General features: G+C 36.3%; 1 protein-coding gene across 4 annotated transcripts in view; it reads left to right on the top strand.

The window, feature by feature from the left end:
• Positions 1–14,722, top strand: part of EML1 (echinoderm microtubule associated protein like 1) — a 53,196-nt gene that overhangs the window by 19,265 nt on the left and 19,209 nt on the right. For 3 of the 4 annotated variants that reach the window (XM_009870061.1, XM_009870062.1, XM_009870063.1), the window contains 5 exons: positions 275–303; positions 4,881–5,010; positions 9,087–9,236; positions 11,193–11,262; positions 12,913–13,023. In XM_009870061.1, the coding sequence (XP_009868363.1) occupies positions 275–303; positions 4,881–5,010; positions 9,087–9,236; positions 11,193–11,262; positions 12,913–13,023 (490 nt within the window). Of the gene's footprint in view, positions 1–274; positions 304–1,663; positions 1,691–4,880; positions 5,011–9,086; positions 9,237–11,192; positions 11,263–12,912; positions 13,024–14,722 lie in introns of all 4 variants that reach the window. The other variant, XM_009870060.1, reaches the window with a different exon arrangement.

Below are 14,722 nucleotides of genomic sequence, written 5' to 3'. Positions count from 1 at the left end.
ACTGAGTTTTGAAAATATAAGGAGACTTCAATGTGAAAGTTTCAACATCTGCCATCAAGGAACCACAATGTATACTGGTTTTAACTCTGTTTGCCTGGGGATTTACCTTGTAAATAATTGAAATAGAACAGTATTTTTATTTATATGTACACACACAAAAATATTTCATATATTTTGTATTAAATTCTTAATTTAATGTTATACTGATACCTTTGTATGTGCAGAGTCTACATGTGTGCTTTTTAAAATAGAAATTTCTTTGTTATTTTTACAGCAAACCCAAGGAACCAATGTTCAGTGCAGGTAGGAACTTTTAAAATTTTTAAGCATATAACAACCATGATAACATAATAGTTGTTGTTGTTTGGTTTTTTTTTTTTTTGGTGGATGCCTAGAAACTGGTATTGAGAATCTGAATACAATAATTTCAGGCTGCTGATGACATATTTTTAAAAAGTTGACCAGTTTGTTCTAGTTTTTATTGGCCCAGTAAGTTTATTTTACAGTTAGGATTCTTTGTAAGAAGACAAAGAAGAAAAAGGCCATGTCTTCTTACCCCGAATATGTCTTTCCTTTCAAAGCAGTATTAAGTATTTGTTAATTAAAGCATATACCAAGTTCCAAAACTGTCAAATTATAAATACAAGAGATGTTTTGTTCCTACAGTTTTGAAAGTCTATCTTTAATTTGAAAATCATTTTAATTTTTTCCTACTTATCTATTATTCCTGCAAGAAAATTTTGCAAGTGAAATAGCAGGTAAAAGTGAAAGCAGAGTTTGTACTTGTCATTAACCAGTTAGTAGAAACTTTTGAACAATCTTGATAAAGATGCAAAGCTGAAGAGTTTAAGTTATTTTTGTTCTGAAAAAACAAGGACAACTAAAATAAAAGATTTCTTTTAACAAAACAAGGAAGGAAAAAACCCTGTTCATAGATGTATATTTTTTGTGTATTGTTCTGTGTCAGTAATTATACATGAAAAAGTAGAAAATCTGTTTACTATGCTGATTGATCAGCATCCAACAAAGCTCTTAAGCCTTACTTCAATGTTTAGTATACTTGATTTTGAACTCAGTAATAATATAAAAAAAATAAGTAAGCATGTAAGTCTCTTGTGACAATACAATCATGGCTCATGTCCCTTTCGTGAAAACAGTTGGTTTAGAAAAGGAAAACTTCTGATTTGCAAAGAATATACTTCTCTTGCCTAGAATTTCTCCTTGCCTTGCACCCCGTAAGCAAAAGTATTTCGAATAACTTTTCTTTTGATGCTTTCCCTGTAGATAAAGATCAGTAATTAACCATATATGACACTACTTTTACCCTGCTCACCTGCACAAAATTCCTACTGAAATCAATGATTTTTTTTCTAAGAAAGTTACACTTGATATTTTAATTACTTTAAGCATATAGTCGCGTAATAGTGCTTAAGCTACTATTTTAATGCTAGAAAAACTAGACAGAGCCCCTAGCAAGAGGAATAGGTTGGCAAGTGTAATTTCCGAGCGTATGGCATGGAGTACGGCTCAGTGTTTTGTCAAACACCAGGTTAGCCTCCAGCAGAATACAACTGGGCAGCCAGTAGAGCAGGTATTTAGTGAGTTTATTGTATTCAAACACATCTTTATCCAGCCCTTCTGTCTCTGTCTCTGTAACAACAAGGGAAGCGCCGTGTGACACACTGCAAAGGTAGGCTTCACTTCCAAAACCTCATAGCTCTCGAAGCAAAATGGTACTGGTGGGATAAAAGCTCAATGTGTAAACAGTGATCTTCCATCTTGCGTGCAGTTTGCAATGTTAAAACCTCCCTAGTTCTTTTGAATTAAACAAAAATATTATGCCATCTATTATACAGTCTACTGAATTATAACCCTCGAGTGCACTTTAATAATAATGATGGGTTATAATTTAGACTCCTGTGGACCTTTTCAGAAGAATTTGAATTAGAAAAAAATATGTTGAGAGAGCTATATGGCGACATGTGGATGTTCACTGTGTTTGAAATGGTGTTCTGCACTATTGCTAGAATTCATATAGAATTTGCCCCTTCGTTGGCTGTCTCGCTGTTAGCCTAACATGGTTATAGAAGCCTTTGTTTTTCCCTTGCTTTTTCTTACTGAGTAGACTGTAGATTTTTCTGAATGTTGAATAATCAGACTTAGGCCTCCAACTAATTTCTCAGTGCTTTTTGCTCAATGTCATAAAGCCGAGTTACATTTGGTAAACTTACCATATTGTTTTCTAAAGCTTTAGCTAAATTGTACTGTAAATATGCACATTTTTGATGCATGTTTATAACTGTGATATTATCACAGATTTGTCTTGCTTTTTAGAGATAGCCAAATCCTAACAGTTTTTCCACTAATCAGCATCTTTCAGCTTTGCAACAAATTTAAAATCCCACAAAGCAAAGAATATTTGTTCTAAGGCAAAGTCTTTTAAATTGTCTACCTCTGTGTATTCTTTGTACAATTTTGTGCCTGCAATCGGTAGTGGTCTCCTTTGCAGATCCTACTAGCATTTGCAAATCTTCTTATTTCAATTCAGTAACTGCTAATTTTTGCAGTGGTTTTCAACAGCAATTTCAAATCTACAAAACTGCAGATGTAAAAGATACATTTGTCTAAAAGTTTCTCCATTGGTCTGTCTTTGTAGTTTAATGATTGTCTGTCTTTGCGTCTATATCTTCATGTTTAGATCTCTGCTGTCTTTAAAACTTAGTTATGAAAAATATGAGGAAAAGGACATAGATTATGTGGATAATATGCTTGGATTACTAACAAAAATCAGTTAATATTACCAAAAGGTAGAAATAAATACACAGTATGGATTTCTGTGCCTGACTAAGTCATCCTCAGTTCATCTTTATGGTTAAGAGAGAGAGAGAGAGAGAGAGGCATTCTGAAAGCATAATTCATATGCTTGGTAATAATTTACTCTGCTGGCTTTTGGACATTCTGCCTTAAATGTGATTGATTTGTCCCAAAGTACTTGTTTCTCCCCATTTACTCTAAAAAGGAGTTTTGAGTGACTAGGTCAAATACTTCCACTGTAGATGGCTAAATGCAAGTTTTAGGAGTCCGATAAGTTTCAGATGAGAAGAGCCGTTTGATGAATTAAACTTTCATTCATTCTCAGCCTTTGATAAGCTCAGTCAAGAGGCTGTCACTGCTGAAATACTATTGACTTCTAATGCACCAGTATCAGTAGTATCGGCATGTGCTTTGTGCTCATCAAATAGATTCTGCATGCGCTTACAAATAGTGCTGTAATGCTTTGCTGTTTAATGTTCTGCCCTCTATAGTTTATTTCCCAATACAGATCTGTTGGTGTAGATGTTTAAAAACCAGTTCCAGTATTCTTGAATTTTAACAGGCATCTTAAGCTCCAACCATCTGTCAGCATTATTTCACCATTATTATTGCTTCTTTTTAGCATTAAGTTTTCTGTTGTTTTCATTATATGTATGAATTCTGTAAATGAAGCTAGAGAGCCCTAGCTCTAACTTTAATGAGACAAATCAGGTAAATCTCTTTCCCAAATGAATTAGTCTAAAGACAAGAGACACATATATTTTAGGTAATATAGCAGAGATATGATGTTTATTTGTTCAACCAATATTTTTTTTATATTAATTTAGTCAGGATTTGTAGCATATGCATATTTCCAATTAAAATAAAGCTTTAGTTTTTCAAATTAAAAATATGGTATAGTTGTAATGATACTTAACAATTAATAGCATAATTTTAACAGTCCTAAATTGTATAATTTTTTTTCATTTACATGGTTTTGTTACTTCTGCCCTTCCATTTCCTCTGTGCCCATGATTATTCTGTCTAGTAACTCTACAGATGTCACTGACTCCAAAACTGCTTGATTCGCATGAGAACAAGGCTGAACCCCTTGATCTGCCGATGGAGCAGCAAGAGCCAGCACGTTCTGAATCTGGACAAACTTCATCAGAAGTTCACAGGACACCCACTTTGGCCTTGCCAGTTCCCAAAAGTCCTAGTCAGACCTTCATGGCATTTCCCAGATCTCCTAGTTTTATAAGCCCCATGAAGTCCCCAAGTCAGTACTTCCAGATCTGTTATTAATCCCTGCTTCTCTCCCCAAAAAATATTTCTTACCAGCTCAACACATTACTTCTAGTATTTTCTTCTAAAAATGTTTACTTCTGTCAGCCAATTCTGGTTTTGTAGCTTCTCTCCTATATGTCATTTTCTTTTCTTTTAATGTGCTGTCAATGTTGGTTTTCCTTTTTCAATGTTTAGTAATTCTTAAAGTGCATATCTCTTCTGCATGTACATCAGCATGATTCCTTTTACTAATTGTTTGTGTTCCTTGTTTCGAATGTATCTCTAACACTGTATCAAGTGTAAAGCATATCTTTACACGGAGATGCAAAGAATGCAACTGAGTGTTGGAAAATACTTTAGATGCTGATGCTCAACTGTAAATATTGATTAAAAAATAAAATTAATTTTAAGCAGCATTTCTGCGTTAATTGTAATCTTTGATGTTCCCCGTTTTTAATACTGAAAAACTGTAATATTGAAACATTATTTTTCACAAAAAAAATTTTGATTTCAGACCTTTCAGTTTAGTAGTTGCTCATGACATTTTTTAGTTCTAATTCTACTGCTCAAAATACTTAGAGGAGAAAAGGACTTTATATGTTTTTAAAAAAATCTGCTTAGTAGTGTGTGATTTAGGGGAAAAAAAAAAAAAGAAACCTGCTTAATTGCTAAGTCTGAGATTGCATGTTATTCTGTAATTATAATGCACCAAACTGTTAAGTGGGAAGGGATGGAGGACCGCTGGAGTTCTCCACTGACGGCTTTTTTGTGTAACATTAAACATTTCTGACCTTTTGTAGAGGAAGGATACGTAAAAATGTTTCTTCGTGGACGGCCTGTTACCATGTACATGCCCAAAGAGCAAGTGGAATCTTACAATTTGGAAGCAAAAGTAGAGCTACCAGCCAAGAGGCTTAAGCTGGAATGGGTGTATCCTTTCTGTGCTAGAGGACTACTGGGAATCAATCATTTCTTAACGATTTGTTTTAAATAATTTTTTGAGCTGAAGTATAACCGAATTAAGATCATAGGGTTCATTCCATTAGTGAAGCGACATTCAGTTTCAAATAGGTATAATTTCTTGAGGCTGCTGATCTGCACCTTCTGAAGTACCGGGTGACAGCTTATGAAAGATTTTGCTTAAGTGTTGCCTGAAGGTCAAGCCTGAAACATGCTAATTATCTGAAGATTAAACTAGGGATATTGTAAGAATGTAGTGAGCTGTGGTTATTAATTACAGTATGCATGAAACAAGCTCAGGCTTTTTTGGCTGATTCTCAGTAGTATTTTATCGGTTTAAACTGCATTTCATAAAGTGTGCGGTTGTCCTTTAGAGGATGCTGTCAAGTTCAGTACTTCAGTAAGCCCTGAACTGAATAACACTTTGCCATTGATAGGTGTTTAGCAATAAAATTAATAAAATATTGTATATAAAATAAAGTTTGAATTTAGATTTTAAACTATGTTTAAGCAGCATAAATAACTGAACAATCAGAATTTGCCAATGACTTCTGTAAGTGGACATATTTACAGAATTCTAACTTGGAAGAAATCAGTGTGTCATTACATATAGAAACTTTCACATTTCACTCTTAAGTGATGAAATATATTCTTTATTAAAAAAAAGAAATTATATTTCATTTTTATGTCATCTTAGTATATGTAACGGATGATTCAAGATAAAATATAAACACAAGAACCTCTGAGTCTGTTTGTAATATGCAGTATCTTTAGAGAGACGAAGTCTTCATAAGGTTCCCTATTTTAAGAACAGACTTTTTTTGGGTCCCAAACAGTGCAAATAGGAAGTTGCTTTGTTTTGATAAAAAAGAAGACAGGCTGCATATAGTCTTTTTCAAAGTTGTATAAATAGAACTACATGTGGTTTCAGAATGCACACGGCGAGTTTCCAAAAACCTCATTGTATTCACTAGAGATTAATGACAGATTTAGTAACCATTCTTATTATCCCTATTGCAGCTGAGCCCATGAGTTCTACCCCACTCCGCTGGAACTGCATAGATAATACGTACAGAAGTAACTGAAGATCAGTTAAAAAAAACAAAAAAGGAATTCCACAAAATAAATAAAACCAGTTGAGACAGAGAAATACTGCTTGCAGCATTTTACCATCTAATTGTTGTACGGGCTCTCACCATATATGACAGTAGAATTGAATGATGTTGTTATGCTTGCAAGGTGCCCCTCACTTAACGTGCTGAAGAATGAGACAGGAGAATGTGTTAGGATGTTTGCTGAAACAAGAGAAAACCCAACTACAAAACAAAACAGATTGTCCTTAGCAGTGTGTAGGTGGAAGCTGAAGTTAGTATTTCAGATTATTATAAGAAATTATAATTAGAGTAAGTCATGCTTTCAGTCTCATTAGCTTCTCACTTAAGCTTAGTTACTTGACTGAATATTTGCCAGATGAAGTATTATTTTTATTTTGAATATGTGCATGTCCTTCCAGGTGCAGAATCCTATGTATAAAAGCTGTCTGTGAATAGAAATGGTATGAATTAATAAAATGATCTAACTAATGCTAAATGGTTACTGAGGAGGATGCATATTTTTTACAAAATTACTACACTAACTTTTAGATTTTAATTTCTTTGCAGTTAAACCCAGTCACGATACCCAAATTATACTAATGACTAAGTATATGAAAGACTTTTTTGAAAAAAGAAAGAAAGTATAATGCCCAATTTATATACTGTAATGATGAGAAGAAAAGCTGGGGTCAGAAGAGTTAAATAATTTAAGGAGAAAGCCAAAGACAGCAAGAAAGCAACCAATATTGCAGGCACTTATTCCAGTTAAGCTGGAGAAACCGAGCTATTTGAATGGAGAGTAACAGAACTGGAGTAGGAAAAACATCTTTGTAGCAGACAAATCAAGTTGGCGGTGGGATTACAGCAGAAATGGTTTATAATGTGAGAATGGGAATAGAGAAACAAGATATCAAAGGTGAGATAGACGAATGGAAAGGGCAAAGCAGACTCTGAAGAGAAACAGAAGGAAGAAAATCTAACGTGGAAGTTTCAGGGCATATTTGAACGCTAAAGGTGTGCTGTTAGCAGGTATCTGGGTGAGCTGAAAAAGGTTCAGGCCATGTCAGATATACACAGACATGAAGAAACAGAAATGCTGAGTGATGCAGTGTGAGGGAGGGCTGGAGCAGAGGTGGTAAAACCTGAGTGAGAAATCGGCACTGGGGATGTTGGAGTGGGAGCGGTGGTCTGCCCAGATCTGTTTGAGACCGGCTCATTTGGCAAGCAGAAGGTTTGAAACAAAAGCTGCCGGCCAAATGAAAAGGTCAAGATAACATTCCCTGAAGTGCCAACTCACCAAATCCAAGCTGAAGCTGCTGAATCCGAGTGTGGGAAACAGTGAGGAGAAGGAGAGATCAACCCCAGGAGTTTACGTCTGAGAAAAAAGACTGATAGAAAGAAATGGAGTGTTTGACAACAGCAATCATGTGAAGGGTTGAATGAAGCATTGTTCCCCACAGGAAGAATTGTAAAGAAAGGAGATTTGGCCTAAAGAATGTAGTCTTTCCCATTTAATGGCTATTTTTAAGCACTGAGATTTGTTTCTTACAAATGTCTGTATAATGTTTTTACTTTACTTTTTTTAAAAGTTCACTTCTTTATGCTAACTTCAACTGCTAATTCATTATAAACTTGAATATACATTGTTGAACTAGGGAAATTTAATGTTGGCTCCAGTTGGTAGTATCTGGCTTTATAGAGAAAAAGAAAATTAAACAAATAAAGCACTGTCCAGCAATCTAGTGTAGCGACTAACCTTTACACACAGATTCAAAGTTGATAGTAAATGTCTTGTAATTTGAAGATATTGGTTGTTTTCATGTCTGCAAATTTTAATTTTTGAGACTTGAAGGAACTCTGGCTAAATATTTCACTTTGAGAGTCCACAAGCTGGTATTTTTTAATGAATATTTGATGGCTGGATATGCAGCACTACTTCTATTGCATTTATTAGAAGAAATATCAGCAAGCTGTTACTTCCAAAACAGGAATTTAAATAAGATAACTAATCCTTGCTTCTTGGATAGTGTTAACATGAGTTTTTCAGTTTGACTGTGGTGTCATTGACTATAGAGAAGAGTGCACAAGTATGTTTTTAATAGCATATATCTGGGTTTCAGTACCTCTCCATATATCTATCAGAGCTAGTTTCTCCATATTGACTGAATTAGAATGCACTTCTGTTTTGCCAGTATTCTACTAATGCTGTTTGACTCTATTCCCATAAAAAAGGAAAGCCAAAATAGTTGTAGCCCTTAATGACTCTACAGAAGAATATAACTGCATAATTTGGCTGAATTAGCACTTGGTCTGAATGAGATTATTTTTGGATTAATTCCAATTATTTCATTGGATTAATTTTAGATTAGTGTTGATATGGCTAGCATCAGAATCTGGGCCACTGCCTTTTCAATACTAAAGAAATGAATTGGAATGAATGATGTAACCCTTTTATGGTTTCATATCCATCTGGCTGGTAATGCCCAGAATAATGAAATCAATCAACCTGCACAAAGGATAATGCAGTCAATCCCAATGTAATGTAGGGAGATGTACTGACTGACTTACTAGTGTTTCCATCAAGTCTAAATTTTAGTTTTAATTAGGTAACCAGTGTAAATAGTAAATACACTTGGGGCAAAATTAGTAATGCCTTAGTCTGGCATTTAGCAAATTCCAGAGGATACTAAAGGGATATTATATCAAAAAATCCTTTCTCCTTTACCATGCATTTTCTGTAGGATGTGTAGGTTTCTCAGTAAGTGAAATGCTTTAGCTCTCTTTACCATAGTAAGGGAGGGGGTTCTGAAGGCTGTCAAGGGATAAAGCTGTGCTCAAGCCAAAAGATGCGAACCTCAGGAATTACAGGGACAGAGAATCCATTTTAGTTTTCCTTATTTTTAACATTCTTCATTGGTAGATAATGTTATTGCAGCTTGACTGATATGCTAGCTATGGATATAGGGGTCGGGACTGTCGCAGTAATCTCTATCTCCTTCCAACGGGCGAAACTGTGTATTTCATCGCATCTGTAGTTGTGTTATTCAATGTTGAAGAACAACTTCAGAGACATTACACTGGTCATAATGATGATGTGAAGTGGTAAGTCACCGAATAACCATTCCTTCTCCTTTGTAAAACTATTTTTTTTCCCTTCATTTTGTTCTTTTAATATAGTTCTGAAATTTTGATTCAACTTTTAAGTCTTGCATGGGTTGAGTCCTTATGCTTGACAGTGCATTTGCACAATCAAATGAAGGTCTCACTGTAGTCACGGTAAGGATGTCAAATGTCTGTTGTAGCTCTATCTAGTCAACACACGAAGCAAATGCTGTCAGGGTGAGATGGCACAGACCTGAAGATAACCAAATACATCCCTAACAGAGCCTGAGTTTTCCTGCGAAACCTACTTTGAAGTCTGTCCTGCCATATGTGCTGTGCTGTTTCATTTGGATCTGTCTATATGCGATTGCTTTATCAAAGTTCTCCAAGTCACTGCTTGTTTCTCTGACTCAGTTGCTAACAATTCCTCCTCGTATTTACTTGAGAAAGTTTATTTTCCACAACTAATACACTTTTTACACTGAGAATACAGAAAAGTAGAAATCTAACTTGACCTATAGATCTACTCATTTTCATGACTCTGTTTTTATGATGCTTTAACATTAACTTCTTCATTAAGCTCTTCTCCTTTCCATTTTTAGGTAGGATTTAGTTCTTCATTTCTACCTGGGTCTAGATGCTAGATACAGGTCCTTTAGGCTCAATCTAACCAACAAAACAGTTTTAATCTCATTTGCAATCTTCCTGGTATTCTTCAAGCATGTCTATGTGATGGCAGATACAGACATAGCTGCCATACAGGCATGACAGCTTGGATTTTAGAGACATTTATCTGTGCTCAAGCTTAGAGCAGACTAGGTATCAGGAAATACCAGTATCAATAAACTTAAATCTAATTAAACATATGGTTTATCTTGACAGTATCTGTCTGCTTGCTAAGTGTAGCTGAAAAAGAGAATCTGGGTTATCTGATGGGCCCTAATGTATGAAATGAGTTTGACATCCCTTCTTTAGATGAAGCATTATCAAATACCTGTTGTCCCTCAAAGCCAAAAACAGACCTGATGATCAGATCTGGTTGCATTGCCTCATAAAACTGAATGATTTGTATAATCTGTTCTACAAGACAATTTTTAGCTTAGACCTGTTCCATCTCCTTTCTTTCTTTCAAATTTTATATCTCTTTAGATACTTGAAAGCATTCAGGTTTATTAGAAAGAGGATGCCTTTCTACATTATAAAGCTGAATGAATTATTGCCAGAGTTCATATTGCAGGACACTTTACTTCTAGAACTGTGTGCAAAACAGCTGCAGTGAAAAAAGAATTAAGAGAGAATTTGACATGAAAGACTCTACTACAGGCTTTAATACAAATTTTAAGTGTTTTTTTCCATTGCCACATACTGTATCCTAGTTTTAATTCTAGAATCAAAATTCCTAATTTCTATATCCTAGTTCTTACTCACTGGAGGACTTTCACCTTTTAAAAATTATTAGAGACAAGTTGGTGTCTCTCTGTAAGAGTCACTGAATATCTGGTCAGTATAGTCTGAAGGACAATGCTGGAATGAATACACATCTGTTTGCTCTGGAGGATTGCTGCTAGAGAGCATTGACTGTACTGACCAGGTTTCTACAAACGCTGATTAGAGATATGTGAAGTTAGATAACCAGCAGAAATTGTGACCTTGTAATACGCTGCAATCGCTTTAAATCCAGGTGAGATGAGTCTCAACAGAAGTTAGGCTGATGCTTGTTTGATACATGTTTTACAGTATTAGGGCTTAAGCAAATTACTGCCTTGTTCAGAAGGGAAGGTTTTTAGTAAAAGAGCAGGAAAATTCTTAGTTCTGTTTTCATACTTTTCAAATGTTTACGTGTATGCTGTGTGTCTTATATGGCTGATACAAGGCTGTTTATTACAGGCTTAAGTAAAAGTTTGATGAAATGAATGATAAATGGCTTTAAGTTTGGCCTCTCTTTCTTTTCTTTAGCCTGGCTGTCCATCCTGATAGGATCACTATAGCAACAGGTCAAGTTGCAGGGACATCCAAGGATGGAAAAGTGAGTGACAACTTTGCTGCCGTATAATTGGTTGTATTTCAGAAGAATATGCTATCAAGAAGATACATGTTCTGGTTCCATTACTTACACAAACTGAAGGTAAATTTGGAGCTGATCTCCAAAAGAGACGTGGGAGGATGAGGCTGCAAAGGAGACCTGAGAGGGCAGATGGATGTGGGGAAGAGGAGGATAAGGAGCAAAAATTAAATTGTACACTGCACAACTCCATTTCTTACCACAGCTACCAAAAACAAAGTGCAGATAAGATGGGCTATGGGTTGTTTGCTGAAAAAACCCAGTAATTCTTAGTCTTTCCATCATCTAGGCAAGAATATTTTTGTCTCTTTTATTAGCTATATTATCATAAAGCTTAGCTGTAGGCTAGGAGTTTATTTGAACAGAGCAAGATGAGCATTGCCCCAAAGAGCTAAGACAAGTGAGAAAGAGTGGGTACATGCAGAGGCAGGAAGAACATGCAGGAAAAGTCATTCAGCAGAGTATGCGGCCGATGTCACAGCCAAACTATTGCAACATTTTTGGTAGATGTCAAAGAGGAATTTTAGGATAAAAACAGATTACCAGCACACTAACTACTTTAAGTAAATGAGAAAAACAAAATCCTGGTTATGCAACATGAGGCTTATATAGAGATAACTTAATTGAGTAACCTAAACTATTATTTTTTTATTGTGTATTGGAGAAATCTCTGTTGTGGTTTTTTTTTTAACTTCATAAATACAATCCCTTACTCTTATGTTTGTGAAATAAAATCTAAAGGTCTGGTGTCTGTGCTTGAGGAGAAAGTGGCATATGTGGGTAAACTTATGTAAAAGGTGTTTATATAACTGAGGTACTTAGGTGGCAATTTCACTACTGACGGCTATTGCTTTTTTTTCCCCTTCTTTTTTCCTAACATTGTAATAAAACATATTCACTTTATCTGAAAGGGCAGGAAAACGAAAGCAGTAAACCGTGCCCTACACTGTTTTCTTTCACAGGCTGAAGAGTCTGTGTTAAAAACTCCTCTTTCTGAAGTAAAACCTGAGCCGGGAGCGCTTCCCGGCGCTGACCCCTGGCGGCGCGGGGCGGCAGCGCCAGGGACCGGGAAGAGAGGGAGGGAGGTGGAGGGGAGAAACTCCTGGCTTTCACCGGGAATTCATCTCGGGCCGTGAGGAATACCTTGAATTTTATGTACACAAAGAAAGTTATGACATTGGAATTATTCACATTTCAGTATTCCCTCCTCCCCTTGCGCTTGCAGTTTGACGACAACCAGAATTATCTCAGTTGCTCCAGAATTAACTGATAATCTGAGACCTATCAGTAGGTCCCATGTCGTGAGCTTATTGCCAGCTTTCACTTACTGAAGAGTGTCTCAGTGCCCCTTAACTTCAGTGAACTGAAAATATCAGTGAGACCTGACCCGGTGTGCACTTTGCATAGTCAGCCCCTGATATTGGTTCTAGGCACAGCAATTAGCAAATCGTTTGTAACGAATCTGTACTTACATGGGTGGCTCTAACACAGTTGTGATAATTTTCATACCTCATATTGTATTCAAACAGATTTTGAATGCATTCGCATCTTTTTAAGTCCCGATGATTTTTCGCCACCATTGTTTCAGCTATTATTTCTGTGTCTGTTTTGCAGCAATTGCCACCACACGTGCGTGTCTGGGATTCTGTAACTCTGAATACACTGCATGTCATTGGAATGGGGTTTTTTGACCGAGCTGTCACTTGCATTGCTTTTTCTAAATCTGTAAGTAAATGAATAGTCATGTTAAGAATGTGTACTGAACAGGTCTTTGAAGTCTTTCAAATTTAGCTTCCTTGACCAAAAAAACCCAAAACTCCTTCCAAGCTGTCTTTTCTCTCAGCTTCCTCTTTAAAGGAGGAAAGTTTGTAACAGTTTTTTTCCAACAGTTTACGTTGTTATTAAAGTTAGCAGTCTCTCAGCAGTCTTGGAGATCTACCTTATGCTTACCATAAAATGTAATTAATTTCTTCAGGGACAAGCAGTTATAGAAGTACTTGTGTTGTTGAAATTTCAGTATACTTACTTTCATCTTTAATCATCCTATTGGGTTTCTCTCTACATTAGAGAGTTGCTCTCTCCTCATCTTTTAACCCCCTCACGGTGCCTAAGAATAACTGAAAAAAGTCCTTTGCAATGGCCTATACTGCTGATCTTGGATTTAAAAAATAGGAGCTCCCGTAAGAGAAGCAAAATCTTTTGCCTGAAGACCATAAAGACGTGTGGATAAAGGATTGTAAAGAAATAGAATCCTGTTGCTAGCCTTCTGGCACCACCCTTTGAACTCTAGTCTGTTAGGGAGGTAAAAAGAGATGACATGGGCAGCATTCGAGTCCCATATGAAAACATGAGCCTGTAACATGACACGTGCAAGTCTAGAGACCCTTTATGTAGAGCAGAATCTGTAAGTAGTGTATGTGGTCATGTCTGGTTGTCTTGACAGCATTTGTAAAAGGGAGAGGAATAAATGGTATATTCCCATGGTGGCAAAATGCACTTCAGTGAAAGTTTCCACAAACATTTGAAATCTACCGATGGCAGTATTTTATAGAAGGTATAAGAGAGAGGACTGAATTGGGAGAGCTGGGTAAGAATACAACAGTGAAAACCAACACAGTTCAAGATCACCTTTGAAAGCTAAATAAAAAGGAATAGCAAGCAAATACTCTATAAATATCTCACTGGAGAAAGAAATAGATACTTAATAGAGAATTGCTATTGGCAGATGCCAGGAGAAAGGGACTGTTTCATGTGTTTGTTTTGGGCTGTGAATTCACATTCATAGCTTGACTGGTGTTGAGTATCACTTCCCATCCCATAGCACTAACACTAATTTAGACAGCCCTCTCTTCAGGCTACTTGGTCCTGCCCCTGTCCCACCCCTTGAGGTACCTTGGCCAGGAAAACAACTGAGCAACCTCATATATAAACAAAAAGCAGAGTTTAGTTGGATCTTCTTCATCCCCCAAAATTGATCTGTTCTCCAAACAGGCTCATTCTATGATAGCCCAAGCTTTTGCCGTGGCCCAGCTCAAGAGGCAGCAGCAAGCAGTTGTGCTATGAGGGGCAGAGGAAGGACTGTTTGTGTCAGCATTGCTGCCAAAGGAGTGCTTGTGTAACCACAGGCTCAGTCTGTTCCAGCAAGCTCATCTGCTGTCAAAGCTAATGTAGCTGATGCTGGGGTAATAGGATACAAAAAGTTGGATTTGAACCGGTTAGAAGGCAATTAGACATTGTTTTGATGGTTTATTCCTCTGTAGACACACAGCTAGGAATGAACACCAATAAAAAAAAAAAAAAAGAAAGCTAAAATGGTCCAGAAAGTACGTTCTGGATAACTGCTGTTAGGAAAAAGATCTGATGATTGTACAGCAGTTTTCATCACTAACAGGACCAATGTCAGTCAGCCTCCCTCAGTTAAGGT

This window comes from Apaloderma vittatum, unplaced genomic scaffold, assembly GCF_000703405.1.
Source record: "Apaloderma vittatum isolate BGI_N311 unplaced genomic scaffold, ASM70340v1 scaffold17715, whole genome shotgun sequence".
NCBI lineage: Eukaryota > Metazoa > Chordata > Aves > Trogoniformes > Trogonidae > Apaloderma > Apaloderma vittatum.
This window is presented reverse-complemented; position numbering and strand designations above follow the sequence as displayed.